General features: G+C 34.7%; 1 protein-coding gene across 1 annotated transcript in view; it reads right to left on the bottom strand.

Moving 5' to 3' along the window:
* The window catches only part of LOC108912305 (kinesin-like protein CG14535), a 134,808-nt gene that overhangs the window by 49,480 nt on the left and 67,434 nt on the right, over nucleotides 1-17,894 (bottom strand). Inside the window, exon 3 of the mRNA XM_023453941.1 lies at nucleotides 11,965-12,133. Within this exon, the coding sequence (XP_023309709.1) occupies nucleotides 11,965-12,133 (169 nt within the window). The remainder of the gene's footprint in view (nucleotides 1-11,964; nucleotides 12,134-17,894) is intronic.

Below are 17,894 nucleotides of genomic sequence, written 5' to 3'. Positions count from 1 at the left end.
GCAGAGAGCGCCTACACTGAAAACGGATCGATCTCTGAATTTATTTTTTACAAAATCAGTCAGTTGGAACTAATACAACTAGTCACAAAAATTGACGAATCCTAGAACCTAAATTTTTAGGTGATTTTCAAAAGGGCAACAAAAAAAAAGTAAATTGAAGCTTGATGTTTCTAGTTTCAGGAAATTTTTATCGTTGACCACCTTTGAGAAATCATGAGATCATAAAAAAAAATTTCAAAATGTTTGCGTCCGTTCAAAAGGTCTACGGGCTTTACAAATTAATTTTTGGCAATTCCACCTATCATTTTTTTTTAGTTTGATTTGTCCTCTTCAATTTAAGCCGTTCGGGAGCTTTGTAGCAGGGTTTTGAAAACGTCAAATATCCTTTAAAAGACATTTTATCGTTTTTTGGTAAAAAAAAAAAATTTCGATGTATTTAAGAAGAATTTTGAGATAGGTAACTAGAAATAATGAATAGATTAAGAATATTTTCGTTTTTTTAATCTGAAAGTAACCTAAAGAACCCCTCAAGAGTTCAAACCGTTGCGATTTTTCTTTCAATGTGATCCCTATGATATAAATTGTCACTAAAAATCAATTAAAAAATAAATTTTGCACCTTTCATTGATTTGTTTAAATTGAAAATGTTTCTTTCGCAAAAACTCGCAAAAATTCTTTTTTTAATTTTTTGACGCTTGTGAAATTTGACGGAATCTTTTTCCGAATTTTCCATAAAAAGTTTGATACAATGCAGCGTTCTAGAAAAATCTTCGACGTTCATTAGTTGTGTAAAAATCTATTTAAGAAGAATTCTTGACATTTTAGAAACACTACCTTAAATTCAAACAAACAGTATCAATAAAAATTAAGTGAGGTTATGGAAGTTTCTACAAAGATCTTTTATTCCCATATAAATTCCAACACAGTTTATTGTGGTATTTATGACGTAAATGCACTTCAAATATTTAAAAAGGTAGAGCTACGCTTGAACGCATTTTCAGTGAGCACACTTTGCATCTGCGAATATTAAGTGACTTACCATAATCTAGGTACTTTTTATTAGAAGAACGCTCATCTGAAGTGCAGTTGAAAGTAATTATTTTTATTGTTTCACCCGCTTTAATTAAGCAAGTTTTAATTTTGCTTTAATTTTAAACTAGGAACATAAACCCCCCGGAAACTTTTATTGTAAGTAGTAAGAAAAGGTTCTTTAGCAAGGAAATAAAGTTTGTGTAAGGCGATTTTTTTTATTTCAACTCCCTGGCGGTTTCTTAGCGACTGACGAAAAATTAACCGTAACTTTATTCATTTAAGCTAATCATAATACCCCCAAGTTGGGAAGAACTTTCTTTTATTATACTAGAACAGGTAATCGGAACGAAAGCTACTTCGAATTTTGCTAGTTCTGATGATAACTTAAAAACATAAGTATATATATTGTTTATTTGTTGTACATATATTCTAAGGCGTTAGATATTATATATTTTTTCATACTTTGATTTCTGGTATCGAAAAATATTGCTTGGCTTTATTTGATTTTTTTAGAAATTTTTTTTTGAATCTCAATTAGTAAAAATTAATCTTATTTTATTTTACAAATAATATGTAAATTCCTCACGATCGTGACTACCAACCACAATTCTAACGTAGAAGTTATTTCGTTCCTCACAGTATTGTCTCACAAATTCAATAAGACTTCAGTGCAACGGTGAAATAAAACCCACCCTTTTCAAGTCTTTAGATTTAAAGTGTATTAAATTTAGTTTTTACTTCTCGTCCAGCTGAGGCCAGTTCCTAGTAGGACCTAATCAATAGACAAGCCGCTCTCTGTCAACTTTGTCTACTTTCTCGGTAGAGAGACTTATCTAAGAACCGATTCAGCTCCGGAATTTTTTATTATAAACCGAATTTTTAGCCTGTTTCTATTTTTTAGAATGTTTGGTTAATTATACTACGTTCACTTTACATATTCCAACTAAGTAAACAATTGCAATCGGCCACTGTAGACAGGAGGGGATTCTATACAAAATGCAGTATATTTTTGCCCTTTTCAGCCAAATCTAGACATCAAAACAACATAAAACTGCATCATTAATCCGCGAATGATACGCATGAAACGAAAGGTGTCTTGATCATTGCACAATATATTACGATTATTATTATAATTTTTAATGTATTTTTTTTTCACGTTTTCGATTATAGCTGACACTAACGCGTAATATTCCGCAATATCCAAGAAAAACATGTAAACACGTATATTTTTCAGTTAAACACGTTCATCTTGAGCGGCACCGCATACTTAGATTTGACGTTCAAATTTAATACGGCATCGATGTCATGGCCAGAAAGAATCCAATTTAAGTGAGGCGAGAGTTGGGCGACTCGACTTCTTGAAAACTTAATTCGACCTAAAATTTTCCAGATTCCCGTCTGGAAATCACGTAGCAACGCCGTCGAAGACGCGGTATAAGTCGGCCCAGACCGCATTACACATTCAGAGATAGAAATTGAAACGTGGATTGGCTTCATCTCAATTTGCAAGTCAGATTCGTGGACTCAGTGACACCTTCGCGAAACAGAAAGTGTCAGAATCGTGTTTAGGCGCCTTTGTTAGTTGCCGTGAAAGTAGAGCTATTGTTTTATTCAGTTGTTTTGAATAAATGAATGCGTTATGCGGAGGTACAAATTCGGAAATTAGGGGGGAACCGGGGATAATGCCGCTCGGACGGTTTGTTGCCACTCGGAAAATTTACACACCCATATGCCGAAGCCGTAGCAAGACGTCAGAGAATCATATAGTAGCCAGTAATAAATCGGTGCTTAGCTGTGACTGTTCAAGTCACTAGTGAATCAAATTTGATGACTTTTTCAACTTCTGGCACCTTACCTTGTACTTAAAATTGTTTTTCTGGCCAGAAATTTTACATTTCATGATAAACTAAATATATTGATGAATTTTTTTAATTATTCTAGCTCTTCTCGGTTTACTTCACACTATTCAAACACCTTATTAAGCATTGATTTGAAAAAAATTACAAGAAAACCTTAAAATACACAATTTCTTCTTACGTCATTATACGACCATATTAAATCCTAGCAAATTAGTATGTAAGTCCCCATTTCAACATATCGATTGACCGAAAAAGAACAAATAAAGCAATATAATCCGACGTGAAAGCGAAAGCGGTAGAGAGCCAGAAGAGGACAAAACAACTCGTTGATAATCCGTGAACGATACCGAGTTCATTAGGGCTGCGGGGTTTTCTTCTGGCGGACGCGCGAGGAAAATGCATCGGGTGACAGGGACGGGCTAGTAGATTCTCCAAGGCCCATTGAAACAGTGTTTAAAAATCTTATCGCGCTGCATTAACTATAGCAACGATCAGGCGTCTAGTGTGGGTAAGGACACTAACTACACTGACAAAAACCTGGAAATCTGGATGAAAGTTTCATTTCACACCTTGATTCATAGGCAAAAATAGACACGTTTCGCATAGTCGCCCGCTTCTAAAGTGCGATTGAAAAACTAATTAGTAAAGCAGTATTTTATCCTGTTTCAAAATTTGTTGCATGTGGGACTTTTTTTTACTACTCCCAAGTGTTTCTGAGCATCTCCTTAGTGAGGACCGTATTAGATATTTTTTTTACTGGAAGGTTAGCATCTTTTAATAAACAAATTTTGCCACAACTTGGAATTTTTTCATATTCGGTTTCATACTTTGTAGAAAAATTATAAATAAAATAGGAATATTTTCAGATCAGTGTAACAGTGGACAAATTTTTATAAATATTCAAAGTGAGCCAATTTTTCGTAACTTAAATCAGAACAATTTTCTTTAGTGGCACTTCTGCGAAAGACTAAAATTAAAAGTAGTTTACTATTATGACATGTTCATATTTCTTAATTTTCTAGACACTCGTTTTAAATCTACAACCAAAACTTTTTATTAAGTATAACTTTTTTCGTAAAACGTAAAATAAAAAAGTTTTCCCTTTTATTCGTTCTAACCATGGACATACTGTATATTTGAATGTAATACTGATTTTTTTGTTTAGTTGACTATTATAGTTTAAAAAACATTCTATATTCTAAAATTCATCAAAATTGACGCTTACTATGTTTTAAAGTGTAGCAAAGTCTTGTGACGTCACATTAGACACTTGGACTTTAGAATTACATACAGCTGACTGATTGACTTTGTCTTAAGATGTTTACTAAAAATAAACCACAATTTTCAGCCAATCAAATTCTAGAGATCTATAAAAGTACTACAAACCAAATGATACTTATCCTCGACGTGGCATAGAAGCTTTTAAAATGTTCCAGGACTTATTTTCAGCGCCGCCGGCAACTTTCCCGATTGTATGCACAAAGCAATACTGCAAATGGCAATCCCGCATATGAAATTTCTTAAAGATCAGTACACAGCGTGGCTCGGAGCCTTGTAATCTGACATAACCGCGACGTAAACAGGTTTTTAAAGTAACGGCGGTGTAAGCTATGCACTTAGAGGTTTTAAGCTTGGCGTGTGCTAGGTATATAATATACGTTTTTTTGCCATCCACTTTTTACCTGGTTCTCCGTACAATTTCCATAGTACGCTGTAGAGATAAGGCCTCTATTGAAAAAACTAATATTCCTGTTATTGCATTCTTTGAATTGCTCCCTTTATGATAGCATCGTCTGTGCAGTTGCTTATTAATTTTATTGTTCGCGGAGTGCATTCCATATGATAATTAATATCGCGCGCGTAATACCAGCACAAAGGGGGTGGAATTGCATTGGAATATAATTTTCACTTAAACATATATCTTTTTTCAACAATTTCAAAATGATTGCAAGTATTTTTTCTGTGATACGACCCATTATATTTGTTAACAACACATACATTTTCAATATGGCGTAATTTTGTATAATTATAGATTTTAATCAGGACATAATTTCGTTTGCTATTTAACCCTAACAATATGCAACATTTCGACAGCTTCGTGCCAACATTAAACAAATAATTGGGCCGCTAATAACGCATATTTTAACGAAATTTGGAATGAAAATTGACAAATGTTGACATGGAACTAGTCCAAAGTCTATGATAATTGTCTGAATAAAACATACCTACTGATGAATTAATCGTCACTTCAACTTTAAAAGTGTATACATTCGGGTGTCATTGACCTTAGCAGCATTAAAAGAGCGCTTAAACAATGGATAATTTTCTGATATTTCTTACCTTTACTCTTAATAGTCTTTCGTTAGATGTCATCATTAACATCTCAACGACAGTAACAGCTTATTGACTTGATTTTAATACGCTTCCGTCTTAAACAACCCAATAATCGTTTCCTTAACCGTATTATGATACCAAACATCGACCAGAGAGCAAACTAAACCGATCGCTCGCTCCCATCCTGCATAATTAAGGGTATTTTTCGGGGCGAACAGTCCGAATTCGCGACGCTATTTATTATTTAGCCCCATAACGTTGCGCATTGACAGATCGAGCGGCGCTGAATTATAAAGTGGCCTGTCAGGGCCGTCGGCTGGTCAATTAGCCAACAAAAACAAGGTAGGTCTGACCGGGGAAAACTAAAAACACCGGCCCTTCATCAAAACGCGGCAGTGGTTGAGCCGGCGCTCTGTCACTGTTGCGAGCCGGGCTCAGTTTTTAGGGCTAATTAAATTAATTGCCCGCGTATGTAGCCGAATAGTGGACGGTTTTGCGTGGAAGCGGATACGAACGGAGTTATTTTGTTTAATCGGTTGTTTGTAGCGTTCGGGGTTTCGTTGAAAATCCGCGTCATTTATTTTACTGAACACTATAAATTAGTTGGTACGGAAATAGGCGGCTGCAACGTGTTTGGCGTAAGAAAAACACACAGAAAATATGAAAATGAAAGAAATTACAAAACACGAGAATATAGGGACGGAAGACTTTTTTATGTTTTAGAACAAAGTACCAATGTGGGTAGAGTTAGGGGGTAGGTCACATAAAAATGGCTTAAAGGTCTTGTAGGTAGTCTGTCCATCAGTCAGGTACAAAATGATTATAAACAAACGGAAAAATGGTAGTTGCATTTGTGCTTTGATGCGCATTGACAAAGTACAGTGAAAACGACAAGAAAATAATGCTTGCTCGGCAGATCTGCATTCTTAACACCCCATTACGAAGCCGATCATGGAAACATTAAAATTCTCGCCGTTGGCGGCTCCACATACGAACATATTTGAAAAATTCGACGCTCCCATAATTTGTATTTCGGAGAAAAATGTATAACGAACAGGGGGGGTTGACAGAGGCGAAGAATTTCTAATGTTACCCACATCACGAGTTGTCGAAGTCTTAGGAGGAGGCGAGGCGAGCCGCGGGCAACTGCAGGAGATGCCCCGGGACGAGAGGAGAGAAAGAGAACCCAATAATTGGACTCCACTCCGCTCCTTGAATACGAATCGCGAGCTGACAGGATCGCAGATGAGACCGAAGAATTGTTCGGTGCAGACGCTTTTTCCATTCGTCCTCTTCGGCCGAAATTAGGGGTAATTGAAGGCTCAATGAATATGCATAAAGTTTATAATTGGGTGGATGACGCCACGAAAACGGGCTATTGTGTGTGTAGCTTCGCATGACCGACTTGAGAAGCTCCGCCAAGTTGCAATTTCCTTCATTCTACTTATACTATTACCCGCCACATAACAATGGATTTTTATAAAAAAAAAACTGATTTGTGTGTTAATGTAACGGCTTTTTATTGTTTTCATACATTAATTTTCTTCAATAATACACATTATATAAGTAAATTAACATTTTCATGTCTGGAAAGTAATATCCATCATTCACGTGCATTATTCTATTTTCATTTTAAGTACTTTGTTTTAATTTCGAATTGCTGGCCTAAGTTGAATTGAACTCATAAATATGCATTTATCTAAAAGGAATGAAGCTTCGTTGTATGACAAATTGTCCCACATTGCCAAATTAATATCAAACTTGTTTCATGGCATTTAAATAGGCGAGCACTTAAATAAATTGCAAAAAATTACTCACGGAGGACCATCGGCTTCGTCGCGGAGCTTATGAAACACAAGTCGCCGGTAAAAAATGAGGGCTTCCAGCTTTCAGTGAAAGTTATAGATTGTCTTAAGCAATCCGACCCTCTTTATATATTCGGGGAGTTTTTTTTTACGGCGGGGCGACCCTAGGCACGCCGTCGAGCTGCATTTACTTTGCAATGAATAATTACGCTTTCATTAAATTAATAGTAAAAGTTATTTCCATAAATTTCGCCGGTGTCGGGAAATCCAGCTGAATGAAATCTAGGCTCGCAACAAAAACAGTCGGATAGTTCAGGATCGTAGATTGGTTGCAATTTTTTGTCCCCCGTTCTTTTGATAAATATCTACTGGTTAAATGTGAAAGATGTCTTGGAAACTATGACCGAAATGTCAGGTAGACTTGACAAATATGGGTGATTTTCGCTACTTTTTTTATATCTGCAAAAAAGTATACGATTGCAGCAGTATCGCCTATGGTGGCTTCTACAAATAAAAAATACGACCATTACAATTTGTATTGGCATTTACTGTGTATATTTTTTAAACATTCACGTAATTGTAATTACAGAAGAAAAAAGACATTAGAAAAAGATCATTAAAATTAGAAAAAGGTAGTAGTGTTATAACAAACACGCACACAATTTCCTGTGTCCAAATGTTACGGGGAAAAAAATATAGAGACGATAACGTAATACTTTTTTATTAAAAAGCGGTAATAGATAATGAAATCGATAGACCGTTGAGGAACAGGCCGCCTTGCGGACCGGTAGCGTGAGAAAAATCGCCGGTTTATTGAGTTTTAACCTTTCCAAGGGTCACTCGAATACGGCTCTCGGGGGAATCGGAGTCGGCCTGTCGTTAAATTGAAATTTCATATTTTCACAAAACGGCTCTGATAAAGTGTATGTGAAAACTCGTGCCGGATAAAATGAAAATATAATATATCCCACAATACGAATCGGGAGAAGTACAAACAGAAGAACGAAAGTTTTCACGGCAACGTATATTCGAATCGGCTCGATATTCGGGTCCTATCAGGCGTGCTGTGCCGGGCGAAATTAAAAATTAAACCTGTATTCAACTTTTTCTCCCGGCTCGATGAAATACGTCGAAAAAATCAAAATATGTGGTGCTTCGCACGTCATGGCTAACGCGTTTTCTCCATCGTGAAAGTTCTCTAGGATAGCTTATGATTGAAGATTGAATTTCTATTAATATTTTTTAAATAATCTCGTGCTTTGTTCATTTAGTCAAGGTATCTCACAGGAAACTTAGTTCAATTAATAACTTTAATTAACAATTCAACTAATTATACATATCTCGGCAAAAAGTGTTTATTAATATATCGCTATAATAAAATAGCCGCTATGTAGAAATGCGGAATGCAAGCTGGCGAGGTTAACTCAGAGAGGGTGCATGCACACACATGGTCAGTTCGCATCAGAAGTGGGATACGGGTTGCTCGACGGGTCAGGGGTCGAGTATTGGCAATCACAAAGTTCTGCTTGCAGCCTCTTCTTCATCCCAGTCTCGTATCCAATCTGTTTAACGCGCTTCATTGAATGTTATGCGCCATTGATTTGGTTTGCGAGGTAATTTTTTAGTTTTCTTATTATCTGAGAAAAGCTATTTGTGGCATTATGCGGAACTTATTTATTGGACTTGGGAACCAATGCGATTCTCTTTTACGGCGAGCGTCGCGGGCGCTTTTCAAGAAATTTAACTAATTTTCAATATTTACGTTATTAGCAGTACGATTTTAAAACTTTTCGAGACAATTTCGTTTTTTGTTATTTACCGAAACTTAGCAAGTTGTACAGGGTGAAAAAAATCTGCATAGGACTTAATTTTAATTTAAATAGAAGTGAACACAAGGCGGATTATCCACCGTATCAAACCCCATGTGTACGGCAATTACGCTAAATACTAGAAACGGTCAGCGTAAGCGACCTCTCACTAAGGGACGTTCAGAGTCAAATAATAGGTAATCCAGACAACGGCACAGGCAGAAATACAAGTTAGAGCCGTGACCGGAGTCCGGCTAAAGTAACTGGCGCATCTGGGAAGTGTACACTAGTCGAACTGGGGCATTACTCAAACCTCGTCCCGTAAAGCTAAGCCTTGGTCATTGTCCGGAGTCCTCTCGCATCGACCCGAAGGTTAGATTATGTCGAATCATTTAGTTGATGGGATTAACTTGTTGAAAAATGTTTGATATATTGGATTACTGGGTTTAGTTTGTCCGGGGGTAATTCGGTGGCCATTTGTTTCGCACAGTTCTGCCAACAGACCGGAATTCACTTATAAATAATCCCCTCGCGTAGCAGGAGATCTCACATCTCCTTTGCTTAATACATTTTAGTTTACAAGTTTAAGTTTAGAAAAAATATAGTAGTACCTACGTAGGTATGCTCATAGTCCAAGTGAATGGTCTTTTAAATCACAGTTGCCTGAATTTTTGATATAAGTTTGAAGTAAGTATATAAAAACAATAAGTGATTTTTTTTCAACTCAGCCAGTGGTGAAAAAAAAAACAAACAAACTTGAAATTCATAAATTTTCTGCTTGTTATGATTCTTTTTAATTTCTCATACCATTCCATAAGTCAGTCGATTATTTTTATGTAAAATTTTATACTCTACAATTTTTATAAGCAACTTTTTTTCTAGCGTTTACCCCTTTTAACTGTCACTTATTGTTACTTATATCTCGAACATATTATTTGAATATTTTTTTCAATTACAATGCCAAAATACTACTAATACATATTACTATTAAAATATAATTTTCTACGTCTTTTTAGCATCTCTAGAAACTAAATTTAAGTTGCCTTTCGCCGATAGCGACTATCTGTATTAGGGTGGCCCAAAAAAAACCGAATATATTTTTTTCGTGTCTTGTGAAAATATGTTAGTTTATCATGTTTTAAGAGCCCCCTCAAACAATCTACTCTAAAAAAAATTTTTTAGAGGTCGCTCGAGATTTTTAACAATTTCCAAAATCGTCAAAATTCAATTTTTTTTTTTATTTTTTTTTTCTCGTTATTTCATCATTTTCTAGGTTGAAAAAAATCCCGATTCTGAAAATTTCAAATCGATATTTTAACTTCTAAAAATCACTCATAAATTATTTTAACTTTAAAAGTAGTGTACCTAAAATGTTTTCGAGCGACCTCTAATTTTTTTTATTGAATGTGATGAACAAAAGAATAGAAATAAATCACGAAACACTTAAAAAATTTTCGAGGCAAAATTTACTACTGCACTTTGAGTATCAAATATTTATAATATTCTAATTTCTTTAAATTTAAATGTCTCGTGATTTATTTGTATTCTTTTGTTCATCAAATTAAATAAAAAAATTCGTTGATATTTATTTTTAGAGACCGCTCGAAAACATTTTAGTTTTGCTGCTTTGAAAGTTAAAATAATTATGAGTGATCTTTAGAAATTAAAATATCGATTGGAAATTTTCAGTCGAGATTTTTTTCAACCTAGAAAATGATAAAATAACGAGTTAAAATTTAAAAAAAAAATCAATTTTTGACGATTTTGGAAATTTTTAAAAATCTCGAGCGACCACTAAAAAATATTTTTTTGAGCAGATTGTTTGAGGGGGCTCTTAAAACATGATAAACTAACATACTTTCACAAGAGACACGAAAAAAATTATTCGTTTTTTTTTTGGGCCACCCTAGTGTGTACTTTTCAACATTTTAAACCTCATTCTAAAGCGGGGCCCACCTCTGGTGATACCGACTCCCTTATTATCCCGCGGATTTCCTCGGGGGTAAATGAAAAGGTTTGATTTTCACGCCGTCGGTTTTGCCCCCACAGTTGCGGCGAGTATGATAATTGAGCCTGATTGGGGTTTCATTCGTGGGTCTCCAAGGAAGTGGAGGGTACTGTCAATGCTCAACCAACTTCCCGTCTGGCCCGTGATTGATAGGGGCCTTTCGAATTAGGATGCTATTTTGTGTACCTAATATTGAATTTGGTGAAAAAGTCGGGGGCGGGTTGAGACCGCGAACCGAATCTCGTGGTGGTGCATTAAAACGATAATACTTGGGAGTTCTAAGGTCATAGTCGTCTCTTTAGTCGGGGCTAAAGTTATTGCTAAAGTTATAAATTATAATTACACACTAAACAGGAAACTTTACATTAAAGTTCAGCAAGTTGCATTCGTTTTAATTATGTAAATTTACTGTGTAAGGTCAGTGCAGGTTTGTCAGAATTTTATAATTATGATTAAATCATTAATCGCGAAATGGACCTTCAGAATTCCGTAATATTGCGAACCCCTAAGAGAAAGAATCGTTATATCAAATAAATAGAAAAGGATTACTCTCATCCTCATTTTCCTGGCAATGGAAGGCGATCAATGATTCCCCTCCCTCCATCGGCCGTTCTGTAATAAGTAAGCTCTTTAAGCAAAGGTTAATGTGAACAAAAAAGACGAATAACGAGTAACCAATCAGGCAGACTGTAATATTTAAGAGGATTAGTTCATAAGGACTTTATAATACCCCTCCTTATATTTTACAGGAAGCGAAAATTAAGTTTGACAAGAAAATCCTCTGTGTCGATCTAAGTCATTGAAATTTGTTGCGCGAACCCTTTCAGGACGGCTCTTTTACTCGATAATTACAAAACATCAAATGGGAGTCACTCCTTTGACAGAATAATTCTCCGAAATAGACTGTGTTGGGATTTATATCTCAACAAAAAAAAATGTTTTGGTTTGATTCACTTATTCTGAATTGCATGGAGACTATCTGTGTCTCAGAAACGAGTCCTATTCCTGTAGACAAACTATTTCTTTTGTTGAAGTTGATTTTTACTTGAATTTATATTTTTTATGGCTACATAGTAAAACTTATGTACTTCCTCAAACAGACATGAGTACAAGCTTACCTTCCCAACACCTGTGACCTCTTTTACTCCTATCCTTCTAAGAAGGGCAGGAGGGACGGGTGGAGGACATCTTTGAAGTATTCCACAGAATCCGGTGTTGTCCACGTCGTCGGAGTTGTACCTTTTCCTCCTGTGTGGGGATGCAGAAAGGTTCAGTTTCTGGGCAGCTCTGAAATAAAAGGATTATTAAAAATTGTTGAATTAGACTATATTATTAATAATAACCATAATAATATAAAAGGATAATACAACACAAAAACAAAACAAAAATATTACACAAAAAAGTACAAAATTTTAAAATGCAATGAAAAAAACCCATAGGACAATATTTTGGACAAAATTATTAACGGTATAGTTGTTTTAAATTGTTAAAAGATAAAAATTAAAACCAAAATATTTGATGAAGACGTATTTACACTTTTTGCATATCAATATTTGTATTAAAGTATAGAATTTTTACGATTTATATAAAGTAAAAACGCATATAGAACAACTAAACTTCTAGTACGACTGCTTTTAGAGCTAAGAAAGTAACGTATTAAGGAATTTTTTAAAATGGACATATTTTGATTCAGCTTAGACGCTTATTATTATATTCGAGCCATAAATTCTGCGTCGGAGTCAAATTCGGGCAAGAAGTCACCGAAAAAGGTGGCAAAACTGAGAGTATTCCCAAGATTTTCCAATTTCACACTTTCCTGCTTCCGGAACGAACGAGGTTGGCCACGTGACGAGGGAAATTCACTCAGGCCGCCCCTCCCCGTTCGTCCCCCCTCGCCACCGTGACGTCCATACGTAATCCTTTGCCGGGGTCGCTGTTTGTGGAGGCCACTGTCAAAATATTACGTTTTCGGAACTGCCTAATGTGTTATTGTTGCGGCTTATTGACTGGGCCCTCTTCGGGAACGAGCGAATTTAAAATAGACATATTCTGCGTGGGACAGGGGAAATGCGTTTGTCGGCGAGTAGATATGCAAAAACGTGGACATTCGAAGATAAGACGCTCAAAAATTATTTCTCAAATCGAAACCGTTATTTGTTTTTTACTCCATTTTAAAGTATTAACCTAATTTAAACAAATTAAACAAAAAATCCTGTTGTTCCTTTAAAAATGTCAGTATGAACGAAATAAACGCACACAATTATGACTTTATTTTTATATTTCGAAAAACTGATAACTGTTATACTGAAACCTATGAATTTTTATGAAATATTTATGAAATATTTATGAAATATATAAAAAAATTATTTGGAAATTAATTTTATTGTTAAATACAGATAAAATTAAGAAAAAATAGTACTTTAAAATTATAATTTTTGAAAAAAACTAAATTGCAAATTGATAAATGTAATTTAATTGTTTAAAAATAAAAATAATAATAAATTTAAAAAGTTACCTAATCAACAGATTTTAAATTTTCAAAAATCATTTGAAAGGTTGGGCGGTCTTTTCTATGTGAAAAAATTTTCAAGTATTTAGATGCTTTATTTGAGACTGCAAATTCGAAATTTTTTTTCAAAATTAAAAAAAAATTATTTTGCGAAAACTATTGAACTGATTTTAATGAAATTTGGTGTGTTGTTTTATTATACTCTAAAGTTTTTTTTACCAAATTAGAATGCCCTCGGAGTAATTAAAGTATTTTAAAAAAATTGTCCAAAAAACTTGAATATTTTGCCTTTTTTTTTTATTAATTATTGCTATTTTGGAACATCGGTAATAAATTTAAAACAATTTAACTTACGTATATTGTGCAAAATCCAATTTTACAACTTTTTTCCTCTTCAATATTCTTCCAAAATGCATAGGCTCCAAGATATAAGTAAAAAACTCAGATAAAATAGGTATTATTAAAATTTTTTAAACATTTTTGCAATTTTGAAAATGTTCCGGACCTCATCCAGATCTAGGGATCTACACTTTTATTATGTGAGTTGTACTTCAGAAAAAATTTGCTTGCCCCCTCTCACATCCACCTCAAAACAAATCCGTCATGGTCTACGTATCCGTAGGTAAGCGAGATATATTGCGGCGGAGGATTTGAGCATCTGCCGAAGATAAACAAATAAAAGACGTGAATTTTGCGATGTGTAAAACTGTCACGTCTAATACATATCACGGCAATTTTCACTTTCCTTGACTTTTCGTATTTTTGTTGCGGAACTTGCGCGAAACTTTATACCACTCCTGTCAGGATGACTGAAAACGTCTGTGAAATTGAAAGATGGATGTAGTTTGAAGACTCGGCGTACTTAAAGTCATATAGGATTTTTCTGGTGAAAGAAAGACATGTTCCTTTAATTTAACTTTTCTATCACGGGTTTCATAAATTTAATCATTGAGTTAGGTTTGTTTTTGGTTAATTTTTGAACAGTAAAGGATTTTGAAAAGAATGTACATACACAGTAAAAAAAGAACTGGTATTTTCTTCAGCAGATTCAATAAAAAATTAACAGAATATCAGAATATGGAAATTTTAAGTTTCAATTAAAAAATACCCCTTCAACGTAACTAGAAGACCGACATAAACAGCAGAATTCGTGCTATCCTTTAAAGTTGCAGTCAACATTCTATTTCGCCGTAAAGGCGACTTTTACCGAAACGTAATAAAAATCATATAACCAGAATAAGGAGTAATAGCTCGCGTTATAATATATATCGTGACATCAAAATGCTCTAGAGAAATAAAATTGTAGATTATGTCTTTTCTATGGTACAATATAAATGGTTATTATGAAACTTATATTACGTAAGAAAGGCACGCACAAAAATATTCTGACACAGCACAATACGTGGCGGGCGACGACAGGGGCGCTGTGTAACTTTTTACGAGCCAGGAGCGGCGGCCGAACAGAAAATGCATTTAATTAACTTTTTTGTACAGGTGGCCGCTTTTAAGGTGGCTCCCTGAATTTGGAAAGACCCGAATTGGTTTAATTACAGAAAAGTTGTGCATTTACATGCAATTTAACACGAAAAGAAATTGAAGAGAAAATCATTCCTGAGATAACTATTAGTTATTGGTTATAATTATCTCATAGTTCTTTGCAGCAGTATTTTAAGTGTAGGGGATTAGTTTTTCAACTTGACAAAAAATTTGACAATGGCGACAGCATATAAATAAGCAGGTACTTATATTTACAACCTTTAGAAGGTGGGAAAATATAAAAAAAATGTAAATATTTTACCGACGTTTTATTTTAGAAATTAATTCACGTGAACGCTCCTAACAGACTGTGCGTTGCACGGTTTCTTCGGTGTTTTATTCCCGTAGTTTTTCCTCATTTGGCCCGATCCCCGATTATTTCCCAACGCTCCCCTAATATGTCAAAGCTTTGATTAACTACTCAATCTTAATACTCTTATGAATGGAAGGTAGGAATTGTTTTGAATAATACAAGGTGGTAAATGGCTGAAAAGGGGCCCCACAAACGCAACCGGGAACTAGGTAGAGGTTAGGGAGTAAGTGATCCATCAGTTTTACTTGACACTATCACCACCTGAATCGTTGACACGTGGATCGGACTGGTGAATGATCAGTGGCGGTCCAATTAGGGGTCGTGTGTCGTGGGGGAGGCTAGAATGCAGTTTCAATGGATTTTTTCTTTCAGGTGTCATTTTTAAGTAAAATGATCATTCTTGCCAAAGTTAGCAAATCACCCTGTATAGACATATAGCGCGCCCGTGATATCGGGTAGTTGGCTTCACTTTTTCACTGCTCGATTCAGGCCTCTGACGGATACACCCGAATAATGGAAAAATTAGCTGCTGTGCGCTATAAATATCCAGCACGAAATGTTTATTTTAGCGGTGTTGTTGCTCGATTAATGGCGGGATTATGTTAATCCCGTTATATATCCCGTTCTTAATGTGTTAGTAGGTGAAAAATTCGGGTAGGGTGAAACTGATTATGCAAGTTCCTTTCTGATCGCCGTAATTCTTCTTCCGTCGCCGTCGTTGTGGCGATACGCCTTTAATTACTCTGATCAGAGAAATTCGTGCGTGATAATGGATATTGGGGGTCTGTAATAATTTTAAGTCGTGGCAGACAAGGATACTGAATAAAATCGGGTTTGAAACACTTACATTTCCATTCCTCAATCGTTATTTTTTTACCCAATATGCATAAATAAATGCCAAAAGCTGCATCAGAAACTTGGCAACAGTGCACGAGTATACTGAGTTTATTATTTGTATGTATAAAATGTCGGATGAGTCGGTAGAAAGGAAAATTTGTGTCCAAACGAAGGTATGAGTGCTTGAGAATTAGAACAGAAAATATAAAAAGCAGGAAAGAAGCAGTTGAAGAGAAAATTGTGCGTCTATATTTTTTTCGATTTACCGTTTTCATTTTTTCATCCCTAATTCGATTGTAAGGGTATGCATTATACCATAAGAACCAAAGAACCTATGTTAAATATTCAAATTTTGGCATTATTTAGAAACATAAACAAATCGATAAATAATTCGAAAATAATTCATAGAATTTAATTTCGCATTGCAAAAAAATATATCTCAACAATACGAAATTGGCTGCACTTTTTCGTAGCCCAGATCCTCCTTAAATAATTGTTTTATAATCAACTTAGCATATCAGTTTTGAAATGGTAGGTTATTTTCAAAAGTCAGAGTTTGTATTTTATAAACTTCTCGAATGTAGCAAATATAAATATTTCAAATTAAAATGATTTAGAAAAATTATGTAGGTACGAGTACATTATAAAAAACTAGGTTAAATATATAATGAACATAGATAGAGCTCTCCATTTGCAGTAGCTGGAGTTGCCCCTGTAAACTTTTAGTACCTATTAACATGATGTCGAGGCAGACTTATTTAAATTTAATCTAAACTGCACATTTCAACATGGCAAATAGATGTTCTATTTAAGGACAAAATTGCGTAAAATGATGAAATGACTATCTACGTAAAACTGCAATTAAATATATTTTATCGTTGTAAATCGATGAATATAACTATCAATGTGATCAGTGTTTCTAGACGTTATTTTAGTAGCAAAAATGTGTAGTTTCTGACAAAATAAATCATCAAGATTATTAATAAATTTAATAATAAATTAACTGGAATTTCTATATGAAATTTAATCAGTGGCTAATAAAACCCTGACAAGCTAAAAGACTCTTATTAAATTTAGTATCAGCCAAGCATATAGTCGAGTTTATTATTAACTAACTTGCTTGATATCCCTTCAAAAGAGCCACAATGTCTCCAGTGGTGGCTTGCCGCAATAATATTGGATCTGGTCGCGTCGGTACATTTTGTAAAAATCGTTCGAGTTGATTAAATATTATTAACTGGTGTCTACTTATGCTGTGTGTGCTTTTCGTGTTTTACAAAATGAGGCTAGAATACACTAAAGAATAAATTCACGGCAACAATTTTTTCTGAATATTTCCCTGACGAACCGACACTGACTGCCTCTATTCAATGGCGTTCATGATAAATTTACGCCGTGAAATGGAGGTATTTGAACGAGTTATTTTTTTTCCAGCTCTGTTGAAGCTCGCCAGTACCAGATCCGTTTCATTTGCCGGGATGAAGTTCCATTTTCAGCCGAATAATCTGATTATAAAATCATGAGCCGAATCGTAACTCCACATTATCAAAGCCCGCATTCATCGCGTCCGCTAACCTGCCCCTAATTACAGATTAAACTAACGGCATTAATTATGCAATTATTCGGGAAAACTGTACGGATATGTGGGTGCAATTAAAAATTTTAGTTCGTTTCGAATTTTTGTTCTTATTCCATCTATGATAGTTTAAAAGATATCTGCTTGTAATTTAAAAATATGTAATCATTGATATTTATGAATTAAAATAGGGAGAGAACAGAATTATTCGTCATAAACAGCATTTCTGGCGGCTTAAGCTAAAATCATTTTAGTTAAAAATTCACTTTACTTTCTT

Source organism: Anoplophora glabripennis, unplaced genomic scaffold (genome assembly GCF_000390285.2).
Source record: "Anoplophora glabripennis isolate ALB-LARVAE unplaced genomic scaffold, Agla_2.0 scaffold183, whole genome shotgun sequence".
NCBI classification, from domain to species: Eukaryota; Metazoa; Arthropoda; class Insecta; order Coleoptera; family Cerambycidae; genus Anoplophora; species Anoplophora glabripennis.
The sequence above is the reverse complement of the archived record's forward strand: the minus strand, read 5'-3'. Positions and strand labels throughout refer to the sequence as shown.